General features: G+C 41.5%; 1 protein-coding gene across 1 annotated transcript in view; it reads left to right on the forward strand.

Annotated features, from left to right (window-relative positions):
- Positions 1-1,599: 1,599 nt before the first annotated feature.
- The window catches only part of CTNNAL1 (catenin alpha like 1), a 68,071-nt gene continuing 48,401 nt past the window's right edge, over positions 1,600-21,269 (forward strand). The window contains exon 1 of the mRNA XM_070939100.1: positions 1,600-1,746. Coding sequence (XP_070795201.1) covers positions 1,600-1,746 — 147 coding nt within the window. The remainder of the gene's footprint in view (positions 1,747-21,269) is intronic.

Genomic DNA, 21,269 nt, shown 5'->3' on the forward strand with positions numbered 1-21,269 from the left:
CTCAGGGTGCCATCAGCCAAACAATGTAGGCTGGTGGCCCCCAGGGGGAGGGCTTTCTCTGTGGGGGCTCCCACCCTCTGGAATCAGTTGCCCCCGGAGATAAGAAGAATCCAGGACCTCAATGCCTTCCGTCGTTCCCTGAAAACCTATCTTTTTCAGCAAGCCGGGTTGGCTTAAGAAGAAATTTTTAAAATTTTTAAATTCTTTTAATTAGTCTGTGATTTTTAATTTTTTGGGCCAAATTTTATATATATTTTTAAATGTTTTAATATTTGTATTCTATGTTTTTTATCTTGGCTGTACACCGCCCTGAGTCCTCAGGGAGAAGGGCGGTATATAAATTCGAAATTAAATTAAATTAAATTAAAAGTGAGTTTTGCCCCATTTTACAACTTTTCTTGCCCTATTTGTTAAGTGAATCACCGCAGTTGTTATATTAGTAACGCAGTTGTGAAGTGAATCTGGTTTCCCCATTGACTTTGCTTGTCAGAAGGGGATCACATGAGTCCAGGACACTGCAGCTGTCATAAATAATGAGTCAATTGTCAAGCATCCAAATATAACTCATGTGGGGATGCTACAATGGTCATAAGTGTGAAAAATGGTCCTAAGTCCCTTTTTTTCAGTGCCATTGTAACTTTGAATGGTCACTAAACGAACTGTTGTAAGTCAAGGACTACCTGTATGTGGAAAACGATATACCCAAAATCAGTGGCCCATACGCCAATCACAGTGTTTTATTAATATTTTTTCAGTTACTGTACTTAGAAGTGTTCAAAGGTCATATGTCAAAAGAATGTGTTGGAAGGAAAATAGCAATCGATTCACACATTTAACACAATATAGATACTAATCTATGGGATATGACTTTTCTTATACAATGTCTATCTATGTATAATTCTTTTTTTTCTTCGTGTAGCAATTTAGTTAACAAATAAACGAACTGCACAGTACGCTGCCATCATCGGCTCACTTAGCATAACCAAATGGAAAGTAACACAGATGGAAAGTAAGGAAATATTTTTGTCGGTGGTTTATGCGCGCGTGGACCCGTGTTTTGTAAGAAATATCCGCGATCTCTCAAGAGTTTACGTTCACGCAGCGCAGTTGATCAGGTCAGTTACAAACTTACCGGCTTCACTGCCCAAGATGTTAAACTCGATCAAGTTTAATCTTAACTTGGTTTTGGTTTTTGACGGTTTCTGTAATGCGGGCACTCCAAAGCTGATCGCTAATTTAGGATTTGGGGTACCGAAGAACGTGCGGGCGCTGGAAATAAGAACCAGCAGACGGGAGGAGGCTGAATGTTGATAACGGTTACAGCACTGTGTTATCTTCCCGGCCGAGGGATCGACGAGATCACACTGATCCGCCCTGGGGAGACCCGTGTCCCGTTTGCAGCTGGAGGGAAGGGCGAGGGCAGAAGGCGGGAAGACGGAGGAGGAGGAGGTGGAGACCGGGCGGAGCCCAGTCAAGCAAGAGAGCCTTGGCTTCGCCTCCCGCCTCCTTCTCCTTCTCCTCCTCCTCCTCCTTCTCTCCCCGGCAGGTCCCGTGCGGGCGGGAGAGTCGGGAAAGAGCGAGCTGTGCAGCGCCGGAGCAATGGCCGCGTTTCCCGGTGTTAGCGGCAGCTGCGGACTCGCGTGGCCGCGCTCGCCGCCGGCTTCGGCTCTGGCTTGGGAACCGATGCTGGGGCTCCAGATCCGTTCGCGCTCGGTGGAGCAGACCCTGGTACCGCTCGTGGCGCAGGTAACGAGCGAGTAAAGGCGAGCGGGAGGCTCGGCTCCCGCGCGGTTATCTCAACCCCGATCGCTCCGTCGTTCTCTCTCTCTCTCTCTCTCCGGCTGGAGCCTTAGATTACCCGCGCGCCCTTCGCTTCCCACCCCCCCCCTTTCCTGAAGTCCTGATTTTCATTTCGGGTGCATTTCGATCCGGACTCACTCCGGATAGGGGCCTTAACAGACGGCTTCCCAAGGAAAGTATCTTCGCTTTACATTTTCGGTGGTTCTGCCCCCCTCGCCCCCCTCCGGGGCGTCGTGACAAAGCTACCGGAGTTGGGGACTGATGCAGTGTGTGTGTGTTTGTGCGCGCGCGCGCGTGTTTAAAAAAGCATTTTAAAAGTAGCCTGGAGCAAGAATCCCTTTCTCTCTCCACTCGCCCTATTCCCCTCAATCTGCGCGCGCGCTTTCGCTCCCTCCGGAAAGAACTTAGAAGCGTCGCCCGGAACCGCGATTCGGGGAACGCGGGGGTTTGGCCCGAGCCCAAGTTGGTGAAATGAAAACCCGCTTAAAACAACTGGGCTTTCAGACTGCAAACGGGGGTTTACGGGTCTTCTGTCCTGTGAGAGAACATCTTGGAATTTCAGCCCGGCCTTTGTGCTTTGTTTTGGCTTTCTCTCGGGGCCCAGAAGTCGTGCGTAACTTTTTTTGTTTTGTTTTGTTTTAGTGCTCGCCCTCCCGAACTGTAATCCTTGAAAGAATTTTGACTGCCTTCCGGAGGATTAGCAGCGCATCCCGCGCAGTCTTCGCTCGCAATCTTTGTAGGGGGAGGGAGGGAGGATATACATTACATGAATGTTACCTTAACCGAGGTCGATGCACGCCTCGTAATCTTATAAGGCAGCACTTCTCCGGGCTCTGAAAATCCAGCAAATTCAATAAGAGCAGTTCATCTGCAGCTCTCAGAACAGTTATTCTTTAAGTCGCCCCCATAGACTTTATAAATATAAAGTCAGAATAGAGACGTTCTGAGAAAATACTGGAAATACAATTGAGTATTGGTAAATCTGTGCCTTTGGAACCGGTAAAATTTATTTTCCAGTAAATGTATGTAAGTTTGGAATTTGTGAGCACACAAATCAAGGCTTGCCATTATGCAAGGGTTGAACTAGCTGAAGTAGTATCTTAATTATCTGCAGTTCTCATTCATTTCACAGGGAGCATTTTGATCGTCTTGGTTTAGTGGTGTCAGTGCTTGTCAAAAGGAACTGGGAAAGTCAGTCTGCTTCTGGATTTAATCCCTGTTCAGGCAGTACATTTCAGCAGGAAACTAAGAAGATTGCTGAATTGCAGCATTAATTTTATTGAATGTTAAGTCTGTGGGTGTGGACAGAATTTCAGGCATTTCAGTTGGAAGCCAGAATGAGTGGAAACTGGAAGAAAAAACTAGTAAAAATGTATTTGGATTTTACAGGCATCCTTGGTGAAGCATTCTTTTTAAAATTCTATACAGACTAATGGTTATTTTGGATGATAAACTACTATGGCTTTTTCCTGTATCAATTTATTTACAGAATGCATATAATATATAATGATTATATATTCTTCTAGCTTTATGGTCTGTGGTTAATGAGGGCAAAATGATTTGGAACAGAAGTTGCTCTGCTGCTTCCAAACTAAATGATGGTTAGACTTATTTAAATATTTTTAAAAATAATTTAACAAACTCATAGAAGATGCTGTTCCATTTTTTAAAGATTATCTTTCCTCATTTCCCTGTAGCTATTCAAAAGTTTCTTTATTGTACTTAATGCAACCCTTTTCTAATGGGCAACTTAAAAAGCAGCTATTTATTTGCCTACTTGCATGAGACCCAGTAAAAAATATTGTAATAGTTTATAGCATTCAATGCATTCTGAAGCATAAAATATTTGAGAGTGAATTTCAGTGAGTTAAACAGGATAAGTGAACATGTTTTGCATTAAGATTTTGGAAGTGTCTGTAAAACAAGAGACACAATGTTCAATAGTTTAGAGACTGGCTTTGAAAAAATAGGAAATCAAGTAATATTGAAACAGGAACTGAAGTAATAGTTTAAAAGCTAACATTTAGGAGTATTTACAAGTAGTCCATTTATTCTGGTTTGACTACAGTACTGTATTAAATACAAGATGCATTAGAGATAATTTTAGACTAGAATTAATAAACCATTCTGTGTATATCTGACTAAACAAGTAATATGCATTTAGCTTTTCCAGGAACTCAAGTTGAATTTAAATGAACTTGTTCAGATAAAATAGAAGTACCGTATTTTTCATACTATAAGACGCACCTGACCATAAGATGCACCTAGGTTTAGAGGAGGAAAACCGGCAATGACAAAGACAGAAGAGGCGGGGTTCAGCACTGTAAAAGGACCCCGCCGCCAGAGCCTGTATTTTTCGCTCCATAAGATGTGCAGACATTTCCACCCACTTTTTTGGGTAAAAAAGTATGTCTTATGGAGTGAAAAATACGGTATGTGGATGCACAGAAGGCCAAACGTCATCATGAGACCAGTATAATTTTGGCTCTAAATTGCACAGAATAAATTTAGTTTTGAAATTGTAGAGTACAGGTAGTCCTTGACTTATGACCACAATTAAGCCCAACACTTCTGTTGCTATGTCGCAATTTGGGTGTCCTCCTAGACTCACAGCTAAGATTAGAGCAACATCTGACAGCTGTGGCTAGGGGGACCTTTGCACAGGTTCTCCTGGTGCACCAATTGCGACCCTACTTGGATCGGGAGGCTCTCCTCACAGTCACTCATGCCCTTGTCACCTCATGGTGATGCACTCTACATGGGGCTACTCTTGAAAAGTGTTCAGAGATTACAGTTGGTCCAGAACGCAGCCGCGTGAGCTGTCATGGGTGCACCTAGGTACACCCACATTACACCAATTCTCCGCGAGCTGCACTGGCTCCCTATTGGTCTCCGGTCACAATTCAAGGTATTGGTTATTACCTTTAAAGCCCTACATGGCTCAGGGCCAGGTTATCTTCGAGATTGCCTTCTGCCGCATAGCTCCCAGCGACCCCACAGGGTTGGTCTCCTCCGGGTCCCGTCAGCTAAACAATGCCGGTTGGCGGGCCCACAGGGGAGGGCCTTCTCTGTGGCTGCCCCAGCTCTCTGGAACCAGTTACCTCCTGAGGTCCGGACCATCCCTATCCTATTGGCCTTCTGAAAAGCGGTGAAGACCTGGCTTTTCTGACAGGCCTGGGGCCGTTCTCGCTCTTGTGACCTGTCGAGATCCGGCCATGAATGGCGTGAATGAGTTTTTAATGTTTTTAATGTTTTTAATTTTTAATGTTTTTTTATAATGATTTTTAAAAATGTATTGTGAGCCGCCCTGAATCTTCGGAGAGGGGCGGCATATAAATTTAATTAATTAAATTAAATTAAATTAAATTATGTCAAACATTTGTTAAGTGAGTTTTGCCCTATTTTATGACTTCTTGCCAGAGTTAAGTGAATTACTGAAATTGTTGAGTTAGTAACACAGTTGTTAAATGAATCTGGCTTCCCATTGACTTTGCTTGTCAGAAGGTCATAGAAGGTGATCACGTGATCCTGGGACACTGCAACCATCATAAATATGAGTCAGTTTACAAGCATCTGAGTTTTGATTATGTAACCATGGGGATACTGCAATGGTCATAAGTGGAAAAACAGTCGTAAGTCACTTTCAGTGCCTTTGTAACTTCGAACAATCACTAAATGAACTGTTGTAAATCAAGTACTACCTGTACTAGATTATTTGCCCAGATTTTAAATTTATATTAAATTGAATTATTCCCCTCACTGATCTAAACCTTTGCTATTCTTGTTATAATGCAACTGGTAAAAGAGGGGTGATCCTTCATGCTTCAGGACCTACTTTATTGGATTTTGATGAAGATCAAGAAAAGGGAGATTCTGTATGAACTTCCACAGTGAATAGCCATTCTAATATTACTGCATATACTCCTAAAGCCAGTGTATGTCTTAATAACCTGTTGATTGAATTATCACAGTAGTCTTCCACTTTTATCTGATGTTTGATCTTTTTAAAATTATTACTGTTGTCAAATCATTTCCTCTTCTGCTGCAGATATTTGTAGCTGTTTCTTGTCTTGATTCTTTGCTGACCATTCATTATCTTTAGCTCACATATGCTTCAAGATATTTATATATATGTGTGTGTGTGTTAGCTAATGTCTTGTTTTTATTGAGCATGGTTAGAAATGGTTGCCTCAAAAGGAGCTGAAATATTTGGGAAGAACTTACTAGTTTGTCAAGGTAGACTTTCTGTTGTCCTAGTCTGTATTTTTATCATAGAAAAATTGCCTTGATGTTTATAGTGAAACAATAGGAGTCAATTCTGAGTATTTTCTTTTATATAGAGTAACTGTATTATTCTCAAAGACTTTTGAGGAGTACCGTATTTATTTTTATTTTAAAAACAAAGATGGTCTTAAATGTCTATTTTATTTTACAAATTCCAGAAATGACCTGAAGTACTTTCTAAACTACCACCTGTCTCCAGAATGGAAACAGTTGCAATAGAGCAGGGCTGTCAAACTCGCTGCCCGTGGGCCGGATGGGTCACATGCTGGCCATGTCCACCCCTGGTTTAGTGAAGGGGGGGAAAGTTGCAATACATCACGTGACCACAATGTGTTGTCGCAAGTTTGACACCCCTGCAATAGAGGAACTAAGTGGATAGCTTGGAAATGTTTCTTTTTACAAAAAATGAGACATGCTTAAATTATTACAGTATTGTGATCTGAGCCTGAACAATATGTAGTGAAGAATCAAGGGTTGCATAGTGCTCCTTGGCAGTGAACAGCTTATGAGGAGTGGACAAGCTGTTGTGGCAAGAGAATACTCTTAATGTTTGAGAGAAGCTTGTTTTAAGGAAGCTGATGATACAGATCAAATGGGTCAGTGATATAAAGAAGATAGCAGCAGATTTCCTATTTTTTTCTGATTTTTTTAAAAGAACATAAAGAGTTAAGAGAAAGAGATGTAGGGCTATAACAATGGAGTTCAGGAGTGGCATTCTGCCTACAGATTTTCCATTCCTGCTGCAGAATTGCAGGCAGATGCTCAGGAAGGAAGAGTGTTTTGTTTTTCATGATATGTGTCTATGAAGACCTTGAGGTTTCAATGCCATCATGGTATTCATGAACTATTAAATTAATTTTCAGGCAAGAAAAATGTTGAAATGATTCCAGATTTATTTACAAAAGCATATTTTTATACTTTCTAACACAGAGATAAGCATCAAGTCTACGGCTTGTCTGTTGAGTATACATTCAAACCAATATCTCATTAATAGTTTTTTAAAATAAATTTATATCAATTGTATTGCTATAATTGTACATGACTGCACACTGGAAGATTGTAATTGGAAGGCTGTACATGATTCATTATAAATAACTACCCAGAGGGCAGTTATTATACAATGAATACTGGCTGAGGCAAGATTATATCTGAAAGGATATTATCATAACTGCAAGAGTTAAAAGTAAAAAGCAGGCTATTCTTTTTGATTCAACATCAAGATACATAACTCAACATCAAGATATAAAACAAGATGAAGTAGTACAAGCCTGTGCAGATACAGTGAAAATATCTTTTATTTCTTTCAAGTGTGATACTTTTCAGTGGGCAATTTCTTGCATTTTTGTAATCTGAACAACTGAGTTGAGATATCTTTACTTGGAAATGAGTCTCATTAAATAAAAGAACTTATTTTGTAGTGGTATTTATCTATGTATATGAATCAGCCTTAAGTGCCTATAATTATTGTTGTTACAAAGTATTGAAAATAGATAGTCTGTAAAATTGACTGGGAGATTGTTAAAAAGTATGGAGTGTATTGTGAGATGAGAGGGAGGGAGGGAGGGGATTTGGAAGTGGGATGGCAGGAGAAAAAAATAATGCATATTTTTCCCAAAGAACAATCTTTTCTCAATCTGCAATATAAACTGCCTTTGAAACTGTAGGGAGGGGCATGGAGTTAAAAAGGGATGTTCTGAAATCTCAAATTATTGATATGGGGATGTGATTAGTGTGGACCAGTCTTTTGGACCTTTTGAATTCAAGCTGCAGTCTACCTGTATCTCTCCCAAGAGCAAGTCGCATTGAATTTGAGTTGACATGCAGAAAATTGAACTGTCAGTCACATAAGGTGAATTTAGTTACCTGTAAAAAACAGTTTAGCTATTGTGCCTGTAGAGAACAAGTGGTGCATAACGAGTGGACCAAAATCAACAATTTATAACATTTGGCATCAGAAGTGTTTTTAGAAGTGCAATTTTATCATGGAAAGCCTTGGCAACGATGACTCATGCCCTCATCACCACAAGATTAGATTACTGTGGGGCTCTTTCCTTGGGGCTCCCTTTAAACATCACTTCAGAACTGCAGTTGGAGCAGGCATCCGTTAGCTTGTTACAGTCATATTCCAGCATCTGTAGGGGGCATTGTGCTGACTTTCAGTAGGTGATTCAAAGTCGTCCTCAGAACTGCTGTCTTCCTGTAGTGTCAGTTTACCTCGCATGTTCATTGTGAACAGGGATGTTTAGGGCGTCTCGTATATATGTGAGAAAAGGGGAGAAGGGTCCTGGTAGTTCCAGTGACAGCCCCATTAGGTAGAATAGTCTCAACAGTGGTTTGTTTAGTATTTACTCTTTTATCTACCTTTTTTATATTTATTTATTCATTTCTTTTATTTACAGATAGTCCTCAGTTAACTGTAATTGGGAGTGGGGTCTTTGTTATTAAGAGACACGGTCGTAAAGTGAAAAATCATGTGATGGTCAGAATGCTGCAAGGTCAGCATGGACTGGTCATAGGTCTCCTTGGCACCATCATAATTTTCAATGGCTAATGAAAAAGTGTCGCTGAGGATTATCTGTATTTAGATTTTTTTAAAAAATTTTTAATGTTTGTGAAGATAAACTTTCCTGGAAGATCTTTGAAATCCAATTGTTGCTGCTATTAAGCTGTGTGATGTCAGGATTATATTTTGTGATTTGCCATTTTTTGGTTACTTTAAATTACTTTAGTAGTTGTTCTCCTATTTATTTCTACTTTATTATGTGCTTGCTTTTATTTGTTTTGTAAAACCCTGAGAATTATCTGGTTACACCAGTCTGTAAATATATGAGTAAACAAATCAGTTTAGTACAGCGGTAGTGTTGTATCTTCTCAAAGGTACATTCCACTGTGCATGTGTACTGTTTGAATTATATTTTGTACTGTCTGCAGTCATAGCTAATTGATGTGCTTATTCTTGGGAAAAGGAATGTTGGCAACCTGTGGTGTATAATATCTTAAAAAATGGTCTGCCAATTTCTGGTCATTTTGGTTTTTAAAAACTTGGAGCTGTGGGGCTTTTTAGCTAAGCTTTTTATAGCGTTCAGTAACTTGTAAACTCTAGGCTGAATCCTTCTTTTTAAAAGATTTGGTCTTAGCCTCTGAAAGCAAGATCTTTTTCCCATTTTACTCCCTAAAGTGTAAGAGAATGGTGGGAAGAAAGTAGAGAGTAGATGCTGTATATAGAAAAGGGAAGAAAAACAAGAAATATATGTGTTCATGCAGTTTCTCTGAATGGACCCTGTTTCCCCAAAAATAAGACATCCCCCGATAATAAGCCCAATCAGGCTTTTGAGCACATGCGCTAAAATAAGCCTCCCCCCGAAAATAAGCCCTCTCTGAAAATATTTAAATGCAGAGCTGGAAATCAAGTAAGACAGCAAGAGGAATCCTATCTTGCTCCATGTGCCCCAAAATAATAAGACCTCCCTGAAAGTAAGTCCAAGCGCTTATTTCGGAGTTCAAAAAAATATAAGACAGGGTCTTATTTTGGGGAAAACGTATGCATTGTGAAAGCACACAGAACAGAAGTAAAAAGGAATATAGATAGCATGTTTGAGAGTATTAAATAAGACAGCAGGTGTCATGAGGTAGATGTCATTCATTTACCTTTTGTTTTGTTTTTTTGCTATGCTCCTCAGTCATGTATTCTAAGGTAGGAATTTTCAAACTTTTTTAGACTACATAATTCGTTAGTTTAAAAATATATTGTACATACTGGAATAAGAGGCAAAATTCTAGTAATAAGAAAATTAGTGACTATGATTTAGTTTTGGTTTTGCCCTTAGACTCTCACAGAACATAGTTTGAAAAACTCTGCTTTAAGTGTGATTTTGCATAAAAGACATAAGAATCCTGAAAGGTACTGGCCACCTTTCTCATCCTCAAATTCAAGTCCCTCAATTCCAGGCCTGTAGATATGGTGCAAGCTCTGGAGTCATATTTGTTAATGATATCTTGATTTAACATTTGATGGTGCATCTGCATGAAGCCATGCTCAAATAAATTTATTTGGAAGCACTTTAAAATTGAAGCAGTGTGGTTTCAATATTCTTCTAGTAAAATAATGTCAGGGATGATTCAGGTGATGGCACCTTCTTTCTCAATGAAAGTAGGCATTGGTTTAAGACATGCATAATAATGTCCACAAATATCAGTCCAGATTCCCCTGAATCCTGTTGCAGTTTATTTTATTTATTATTTTATTTTCCTATTAAAGGATTTTTAAGGCACAGCGCAGGAAAGAGAAAAAGACTTAAATTCCTTGCTCCCCCCCCCTTATTAACTCTTCATAGGTTAGAAGTGGGCAATCTAAGTGGGCAATCTGAGTGGGCATGTACCCCTTCTTTGCATTTCCCCAAATCTCTGCTGTCCATAGTTGCCAAAAATTGGTAACATTCTTTCCTATTCATTTTGCAATGGAAGATATGTGCAGACAAATACAGTGTATAATAAGCTTTGAAATGGTTTAACGTTAAACAAAAGGGGACCCTTGTCTTTTTCCTTTCTAAATTCAGAAAATCTTGGTTCAACTCTATATCATCACCTCAACCTAAGCCTTGGCCACTATTCAAGGTTGACTTAGATCAGGACCAGCTTCAGGTTGACTCAGCCTTCCATCCTTCTGAGGTTGGTAAAATGAGGATCTAGATTGTTGGGGGCAATATGCTAACTCTGTAAATTGCTTAGAGAGGACTGTAAAGCACTATGAAGTGGTATATAAGTCTAAGTGCTATTACTATTGCTCTTCTTAGATACAGCCCGCTGCAATCAGAAATTTGCATATTCAAACAATAATCTTTCCTTGATATCCTTTCTGTATGTCTGATTTGTGCCACTCAGTTGCTGGATCAAAAAAAGGAGGGGTTTCCCTCTCCAAATAATAAGGGTTTTTTTTGTTTGGACATTTAGAACCTTAGAGTTAACATGCTATAGTTTACTGTGCAAGAGACGTTACTTTGCTCAGTTGCTGAGTGAGGAAAACTTTTTCATGCAGAGGTAATTGCCCTGAATTCAAAAGATGTTGGATGTGGTGCTCAGTGAATCGCCCCTCTCCCCCATGAACTTTGTTTTTCTCTAGAATTAAGTGCTCCAATAGCCTTTGCAAAGTTTTTACACTCTCTCTCTCTCTCTCTCTCTCTCTCTCTCTCTCACACACTCTCTCTCTCTCTCTCTCTCTCTCTCTCACACACACACACACACACACACACACACTCTCTCTCTCTCTCTCTCCTCACTATGTTTAAGAAAGAGACTGCCATTACAACTTACAGCATTAGTGGAAAGGTGCTCTCTATGTTCAGACTTGCAAATACATAACTCACAGTGAAGAAAGCAAAAATTTTCTTTCTTGAAAGATGATGCTTCTGAAAGTTCTGTGGTCAGATTCCATGTTCAAGAATTATGTAGCTAACTTAATAGTTAAGATAATTGGCTGTAAAAAGTGTCTGAAGCCCTACAAAAACATTGCTAATTACTAATAAGACATCAATTTGAAGTAAGTGAGACACTGTACCTCCATTTATTTAGGTGTTATGGAATTATAATTATAATGTATTTTGCCTCTGCTGTGCTGACTGATTGCCTTCTCTTATTATTGTCTTCCATGGGTACCACTATTAAGGACTAGCAAATACAATTACAGTACTGATCATGGCAGTATGCTTCATCATACTGATGCTACCGTGTTTCCCCAAAAATAAGACAGTGTCTTATTTTCTTTTGACCCCCCCATAAGGGCTTGGCCTTATTATCAGGGGGTCTTATTATTTTGGGGGCGCAGGAGGCAGTGAGCGTGGGACTGGATGTCCTGTTGCTGCTGTTGTCTCCTCTCCCTGTTCTTTGCACCAGCTGAGCAGCCCAACATGTCCCACCCCACCCCAATGGCAACAGCAGCCTGGCTGCTTCCCTTCCCCGCTGTCTCTTTATTGAGAGGGGTGGCAGGTGGGGTGGGGAGAAGTGAGATGTGTGGAGTGAGATGTGGCTCCCTTTGCTGTCTCTTTCCCACCCCCCTCACCGGGCATGGCAGGGCTCCTGCCCCTTGCTTAGCCACCCGCCCCCTTTGGGGATGCAATTTGTGGATGGCAAGTGGGGCTGGCGAGAAGCGGGACACAGGTCTTACCTTTCAAGCTCCATCACTTTCCTCTTTCCACAACGCTGTTGTGTCCAGGGAAACATGCTATAAAAGAAAACCTTGCAAGTTCGAGAAGTTTGATTGAACTCCTGAGAAGGTTTTCTTTTACAGCGTGTTTCCCTGGACACAACGGTGAGGAAAGCGACGGAGCTTGAAAGGTAAGATTTGTATCCTGCTTCTCACCTACCCCACCTGCCACCCCCAAATTGCATCCCTAAAGGGGGCGGGTGGCTAAGCAAGGGGCAGGAGCCCTGCCATGTTCGGTGAGGGGGGGGAAGAAGAGACGGCAAGGGAAGCCACATCTCGCTCCATGTGTCTTGCTTCTCCCCTGCCCCACCTGCCACCCTTCTCAATAAAGAGACAGCGGGGAAGAGAAGCAGCCAGGCTGCTGTTGCCATTGGGGTGGGACAGGACGTGTTGGGCTGCTCAGCCTGCACGAAGAACAGGAAGGGGAGGGCATGTCCCTCCCCCTCCCTTCCGGCCTCGCCTCCTTAACTCATTTTGGTTGGGCGGCAAGCAACCAGAGGAAATGGCGGGACTGGCTACGCATGTGTGTAAGTAGTTAGTGGGGAGGTTGTTTTGCAGGGGGGGCTTATATTACCGCATGTGGTGAAAAGCCTGATTGGGCTTTTTATCTGGACATGTCTTATTTTCGGGGAAACACGGTAGATGAGCAGAAGGCATACATACTATCAAGCATACATACTTGACTTCTGCTTCTGACTCAGGACCAGGTAGCATCTCCAGCTTCCCTGGAGGCAAAGAAAAGGCAAAAGAAGTCCAGTGTGACCCTCATCCATTGACTAGAAAAGGGGCAGCTGAAGTGAGCTTGATCTTCCCATCCCTCTAAGAGCACTTTGTTCCACCAGCCAAGTTTAGAAAGAGGTAAATCACTTTCCCCATGCGACCCTATCCAGCCAGAAAAGAAATGGTTTCTGGATATGTTAAGCCTTGGGAATCATGTGATTGAAATGATCTAATAAAGAAACTATGTGTATGAAGCAGTGTCATAGACTTCATATTCCTACTTCCACTGAGCCAAACTGTGGAAATGAAGATAGATTAGTGTAAATATGAATGATATGTATAAAGTTATATGTGGTCCTATTCACTGTTCAAATTTTCAATGTCTTCAGAGGAATGCAGGCAGCCTGTGTTCAGATTTGCAGGTTTTGAATATTATGCAAATACTTTCCCATATGAACATTTTTAGCATAAAGATTTATGGCATTCCATATTAAACATTCTCCTTAATATATTAACATGGATAGTAGCAGAGTGCTAAGTGACTGAAGTTGTTTTGTTTCTCTTGTTTAATGTGCTCAGATTAACTAAACATTTCCTTGATTTTTAACATAGGCTTAATATTTTAGGTATGCAGCTGAGCAGCAGATTTAACTCTTGGGAATATTAATATCCCTTGAAGAACTTGTAAAGACTATTTGAGGAATAAGCTCCTGATGTTTGAATGCCAAGGGTGAAGTATAATGAGATGTAGTTAAAATTAAATTATCAATTTGGACATACTGCATTACAGGCTTTCTGTCTTTCTAAGGAAAAAGTATAGGCTAAACATCTAAATATTGTGGATTAAAATAATAGCTTTTTTTTCTTTATACTGTATACGAGAAGGATCATTTCTAAACCATCTTTATAAAGAGAATCAAGAATTAACATGTAGCGAAATTCCAAAGATTCCTAGGTGTGTGTGAGCACATAAATCCTAAATGGATTCTAAGCCATGATTTAGTTTCCTTGAACAAGTGTTATGTGCTTGCATGAAATGTTGAGCTCAAGGGCTCTGCTGTCTCTTGATTTGAACATTCCTCCCCCCTTTTTATTCTGACAAAAGGAATTTATTTCAACGGTCAAACTAAAGCAGATTTCATTTCAGTTCTGCAGATTCTTGGCTTGTGATTTTGGGTAAACCAATGTTGGAAAGTGAAACTATAAACTCTTTAGTTTGATAAATCATAAAAAAGATTTCCATGGATGATTTATTGAGCAAAGGATACTATTTCAAAATCATAATTTGCAATCTGCATATAAAAAAGCAAACCAGGAATCTGCAAATAAACTACTCAGTTCTAGTTTATCCCTCTCCCAGTTGCATGGGAGGAGAGGAAAGGTGGGTGGGATAGAGTGCCAAGCATTATGTGTGTTCCTTCCTGTTTAGGCATATAATGCTGTATTGTGTGTTAGCCTTATGTGAGAACCAGCCTACATTAGCCATGGAATGCCAAGTATCATACAATTATTTAGCGTTGTATGATACTTCGAAATCAATCTACCCTTTTCAGGAGCTTTTCTACAGGAAACCGTATCACTAAATATATTGTGACTTTATACTGCACTTGAGAACATTTTAAAAACTTATTTGCTTAAAAGAGTGGTAGTCTTTTGCTGTGTCTTGATAGTTTTTTTAATGATATTGTCTATGCTCTTATTAATGATTCAATATGTAACCTAAAAGTACAAAGCTAAATATAATATCTTTCTCCAAATTTGAATGTATATTTGACATTTATGTGTACTTGTTTACAGATTCAAAAGAATAAAACACACTGAATATGGCAGGCGCAGAAATTTGGATATCCTTCTGGTCAGTGCTTTGTAACACCTTCTTTGGCAAAAATAACAGCTTCCAAATATTTCAGCTTGCCAACTAAGAGCTTATTTTTGGTTTTGGATTTTCCCCCTTTCCTTGCAAAGCACATCTAGTTCATATATAAAAATGGTGGCATTTTTAAAAATGCTGGTTTATATACTAGGCTGTTCAGAACCATTTATAATGGAGTGGCATAGAAATGTAAGTAATAAAGAAAAGAAATGAAAAATGTTCTTAGATCTCTATATGCACAGAATATCTGGAATCTCCCTACAGATTTTCAATTATATTCAAGACTGGGAACTGTGTAGGATATTCCTGTAGTTACTTCATGGTTGATCTTGAGTTATGTTTTGAATAATTGTTTTACTGAAATATCTAATCTCTATTCAGCTTTAATTTCTTGACTGTGAGACATAGCTTGAAGATCAAATCTCTATTGGAACAATCTCCTGACTGGTCAGATCTGCAAAATAGAACTTGCAGATTGTTGCAAATAATTTAACACTTAAAACACTTGCTGAAAAATGTAACACTTGAATAGTTATCCACAGGTTGTCAGTACAGTATTTCTATTACAACACTGTACTGTTCTCCATGTAGTGATCTCTGTGGGAACCACTAGAGCCAAAATTATATTGAAAATTCTCATTGCAATAGTAAATGCATATAGAAACTAAAGTTGACAAAAGAGAAATAGAAGGAATAAAAAGTGCAAAGAAAGATAAAGAAAAAGAAACATAAAAAGTGGCTTCTGATCTTCATCACAAGTATAAACAAATTTAATAATTCTTCACCCCCTCTTCTATCCATAACACATTCTTTATTTATGTGCAAATCCACAAATCATCAAGTTTTTAATCCTGGTGTCAGTAAAAAAAGTCCATAAAAGTTTGCCTGAGCTTTTATAGGACCATGAGTTATTTTAACCTTGGTCAAACCAACCAACTGTATATTCCTTTCTTTTGCTTCTAACTCTTGATTTTCCATTCAGATGTTTTCTCTTCAGTTTTTCTGTTTCCTATCCCAAAAGCTTTAGTAAACCCCTTTTGTAAATCCAGACATTATCATCTAGATCCAATTTCTGAAACCATAAAATTCCAGATCTCAGTTATAAGGTAGACAAAACAATTTGGTTCTTATGTAAAGATAGTTACTTTCTTTAATTATTCCCAAATTCTTAAAGCTGTCCTAAGGTCTCCTTATGAGGAGCAACCATTCAGAACCATGTGGGTAATCTCCTGTCCTTGTCCAGGCTATCTACTTAAAGGTTTTTCAGCCTTTGCCATGCATCTCCAATTATTTGGTAACATGTTTAGTTTATTTATTTATTATTGCGATTTATATGCCGCCTTTCTCCCGAGGGACTCAAGGCGGCTTACAAAATGACAATTTCCAATACAAATCACAACAAAATAAAATTAAAATCAACACCCCAATTAAAATAGTTTAAAATTATAACAGTGTACACCCAAACGGATCAGTTAAGTTGATGGAAGAGCCATGTCTTCAGCTCGCGACGGAAGGAAAGGAGGTCGGGGGCTGTCCTGAGCTCGGTGGGCAATCCATTCCAGAGGTTCAGGGCTCCCACAGAGAACGCTCTCCTCCTGGGGGCCGTCAGACGACATTGTTTGGCCGACGGCACCCTGAGGAGGCCCACTCTGTGAGAGCGCATGGGACAATGGGAGAGCGGCAGGAGATGGTCGTGCAAGTACCCCGGGCCTAAGCCATGAAGGGCTTTATAGGTAAGCACCAGCAACTTGAAACAAATCCGGAACGCCACCAGCAGCCAGTGCAGCTCATGCAGGAGAGGTGTTACATGGGAGTATCGAGAAGCCCCCGTAATTACCTGCGTGGCTGCATTCTGGACTAGCTGGAGCCTCCGGACGCATCCCAAGGGCAGCCCCATGTAGAGGATGTTACAGTAGTCCAACCTAGAGGTAACGAGGGCGTGAGTGACCGTGGCGAGGGCATCCCGGTCTAGAAAAGGGCGCAACTGGCGCACAAGACGCACCTGTGCGAAGGCCCCCCTGGTTACGGCCGTCAGATGATCATCCAAGGACAACCGAGAATCCAGGAGGACCCCCAAGTTGCGGACCTTATCGGAGGGAGTAAGGGTCTCCCCCGATCACTAAAGATGGAACCTCCAGATCCCGGGATGCTGGCATCCACAGCCACTCAGTCTTGGAAGGGTTGAGTCTGAGTCTGTTCCTCCCCATCCAGACCCGCACCGCTTCCAGGCAGTGGGATATCACGGAAAGGGCATCCCTAGGGTGGTCAGGGGTGGAGATGTAAAGCTGGGTATCATCAGCATATTGATGATACCTCACCCCAAAACCACGAATAATCTCACCCAGCGGTTTCATGTAGATGTTAAAGAGCAGAGGGGAGAGAACCGATCCCTGAGGCACCCCACAAGTGAGGGGCCTCTGGGAGGATCCCGACCCCCTGACCAAACAGCCTGCAAGCGACCAGAGAGGTAGGAGGAGAACCATTGTAAAACAGTGCCTCCTATCTCTATCCCCCTGAGCCGCTGCAGCAGGATACCATGGTCGATGGTATCGAAAGCCGCTGAGAGGTCAAGAAGGACCAGGATGGAGGAACAACCCCCATCCCTGGCCCGCCAGAGATCATTTACTAGGGCGACCAATGCCATTTCCGTGCTGTGACCACGCCTGAAACCAGATTGGTAAGGATCGAGGTAGTCTGTTTCCTCCAGGAATTGAGGGAATTGCTGCGCCACCACGGACTCAACAACCTTCGCTAAAAAGCGAAGGTTGGAGACTAGACGATAGTTGTTAAGAACATCAGGATCCAGGCTAGGCTTCTTAAGGAGGGGTCGAACCACCGCCTCTTTAAGTGCAGCGGGGAAGACCTCTTCCTTTAACGAAGCGTTGACAACAGCCTGGATCCAGTCTCCAGTCACCTCTCTGGCTGCCGAAACTAGCCAGGAGGGACAAGGGTCCAATAAATACGTGGAGGACCCCAGCTACCCATAATCCTGTCCACATCATCCAACAAAACAGGCTCAAACTCAACCCAGATGTCCCCATCAAGACTAGCCCCAGTCTCCTCAGCAGACTCTGTCCAGTCGGAGTCCAACCCGGTCCGAATCTGAGTGATTTTATTTTGCAGAAACTGCAAAATCCTCAGCTCGGCCCTGCAAGGGGTCCTCCCTCACTCCCTGATTAAGGAGGGAGCGGGTCACTCTAAACAGAGCTGTTGGGCGGTTTTCTGCAGATGTAATGAGAGTGGCGAAATAATTACGTTTCGCTACTTCCATCGCCACAAGATAAGACCTAATATAGGTTCTTAGTTGTGTTTGGATCAGGAGGACCTCCAACCACTCTCCAGGCGTCTTTTCCAATGCTTCATTTTCTTGAGCTCTGCGGTGAACCATGGAGCCGCCCGGGATCTGCGTCGGATCAGAGGCCGCAAAGGCGCGATTCGATCCAGGGCCCCCACTGCAGCCTATTCCCAGGCTGCCACAAGGGCCTCGGGTGAATCGTGGGCTAAGGAGGTGGGAAATGACCCAAGCTCCCTCAGGAACCTTTTGGGTTCCATCAGGCGCCTGGGGCGGAACCATCTTGCTGGTTCCGCACCCCTGCGGTGGGGGATGGCGGTGGGAAAGTCCAGCCTGAGGAGGGAATGATCGGTCCATGACAGAGGGTCGATAGATAAAGTCCCCTCCCCAAAATCATTTATCCACTGTCCAGAGAGAAAAATCAGGTCGAGTGTGTGTCCTCCAATATGAGTTGGGCCCTGTACAATCTGAGTTAGGTCCATGGCCGTCATGGAGGCCATGAACTCCCACACCGACTCAGATGTCTCACCAAGTTTATCATGCTTTTCCTGGAAATCCTTCATGGGAAAACTATCTGAAGGAAACATTTTCTGTATGTAAATGGGAAGCTTGATAATCTTGAAGTCTCTCAGCTCAAAGGTCTTGAATTATTAAAATTAAAATTAAAACGTATGCCACAACCATGCAAAATACACATGGAGAAAAATGTTTGAATCATTTGATGAAAAGAACCACTTGCCAACAATGGCTCTGTTAGGCTTTCAGGTGCAAACCAAGAGCATAGGAAGTACCATACTTTGTGGCTTGAATGAAGAATTGATTCAATTAAAGATCAATGTATCATAAAAGCTAATGCTTTATAAGCATTTTAAAGTAAGTAAAGATCTTACCATTTAAATCAATGTCACAGATAGATTTTTAAGGACTGTTTCAGATGAAAGAAATGGCACCACCTTCCATTTATATGTTGGATACGTGTAATAATCCCAGGATCCAGATTCCCTCTGATTTAGTGTTCAGATTGCTCTGTTGAAGCTGGAGGAAGTCATGACCTCGTGTGATCCATGTATTTTGTGACAACTCTGGAAATATGGGTGGGTCTCTCCCATTCCTCTCTCCCTCTTTCTCGCCATCTTTCTCTTTCTCTCTCCATTGTTGGATTTACCTTTCCAGCTTGAAGATCCCTTACTTGCTGAGGGCACAAATTTAGAGTCCATTCTGAGTTGTTTTCCAGAGTGGTGTCAATAGACTCCAGGCATGGGTTGACTCTTGTCTTGTAGCTCTTTAGACTCAGTTCAAACTGAAGACATGCCTTCTGTCCCCAGTCCCCAGTTTTGACTCAGTCTAAAGCTCGATTAGACGTGTCTGGGAGAGCTCTTAGAGCTGACTAGAAATCAGGTTTTTTCTTTCAGAGAACAGCTAGAGAGCTTCAGGATTACAGCGTGAAGAGCCATTGGTTTGAGCCCGCTGTCAGCTAAGGAGATTGGCAAGCAGAAAAGTGGTGGTGAGTAAAAAATACACCACTAACTGCAGGAGCCATTGTCGTGGATAGTGTGAAGGGCCCTGGCTTGAGCCTGCTACCCCGATGCAGGAATGGCTTAAAGAGCTGCTGGCTGAGCTGCTGAAAATCGCAGCTTCAGGAGAGACAGAGAGTTTGTTTTTCAGAGCATGGGAGCTACATTTGCAGCCGACGACCATTTTAAATTTCTGGTTGACTTCGGAAGGCATTTTGGCACCAAAAGAGCAGCGATCTGTTAAACTGAGCTGCCAGGTGCCAGGATAAAGTGTGAGTAGCGTGAAGAGCTGTGGCTTGAGCCTGCTACTCGGATGAAGTGCTCCAGCGGCAAAACGGTGTTTTTTCGAGCTGCGGAGTATAACAGAGCCAGCACAAGCTACAGTTTGAGAATTAGGCCTGATTGAAGTGCTTGCTGGCTGGAAGCATGCAGGAGAGGAGGCTCTCTGGGCTGCCTGCCCAGGAAGGAGTGCAGACCCTGAGCAGTGTCTGGTATAAGCGGTGTGGAGAGGATCCTTCAGGCTGCCTGCCCAGTTGGAAGGTAGACCAGGACCTCCGACTTATAGAAGTATCAGAAGACATGCTGGGTGCAACGGTCAACTGGAGTGGTAAGATAATTGAGCCTTCTGAGGCCATTGATTTTTGGGGACTGTTTTTTGACAAAAAGCCTTCAGGCCATATTATATATATATATATAGAGAGAGAGAGAGAAAGAATATTGATTTACACATTTCATTCTTCTTAGAAGTAATTAGGAAAATTTCTAAATTAGATTATAGGTGGTAAATATAAAAGAATACATAAACTAGCTTTTGCTCATGTCAACGTAAAATCGTTGCTGCAACCGAAGGGGACTTGATAAAAAACATTTCAACAAACAAAGATCCATGATCAGGTTATGATTTCGTGATTCTTTACTGCATGCTTCTTTATATAGGCAGTACCAGTGAAATACTTTCCATTGGGAATACTTCAAGCTAAGCATGTCCTTACAAGTGAGGGGAACCTAGTATAATTTGACATAGGGTAGTTCTGTTGACATGTGGTTTATTCTAGAATGAAACAGGTTCAATCAAGTGCTTACAGTTAGTAATTCAGAGCTTTTCTTTTAAAAGAACTTGAACTTTGTTATCTTCCATTAGTTATGTTGATTACATATTGGAATTAGTTTTCCAGTTGTACAGGTTGCCAGCTGATCTGTGTTGGATATTATCTATGATTTGTCTCTAGTTATGGCTAAATTTATTGTGGCTGTTTTTACAGTTAGGAATCCCTTAGCTTTCTGAATAGAATGATTGGTTTTAAATGGGTTTACAGGTGGTACTCAACTTATGACTTGTCACCATTCAGAGTTACACTGCCCACAGAAAAGGTGCTTTACAGCTCATGCGGTACTTCCATTTGATCATATTTCTGACATTTGGCAACTGAATCACATTTCCAACTTGTTGCTGCATCCCATGGTCACATGACTGTGATTTGCAACTTTTTTGCTGGTTTCTGGCAAAAAAAAACCACCATTCAAGAGAATGCCATCACAGTTACAATTGCATGATTTGCTTTGCACTGCTGTAAAAATAGTCACAAT

This window comes from Pituophis catenifer, unplaced genomic scaffold (genome assembly GCF_029215685.1).
Source record: "Pituophis catenifer annectens isolate HBS135680 unplaced genomic scaffold, rPitCat1.0.hap2 SCAF_3, whole genome shotgun sequence".
Lineage (NCBI taxonomy): Eukaryota > Metazoa > Chordata > Lepidosauria > Squamata > Colubridae > Pituophis > Pituophis catenifer.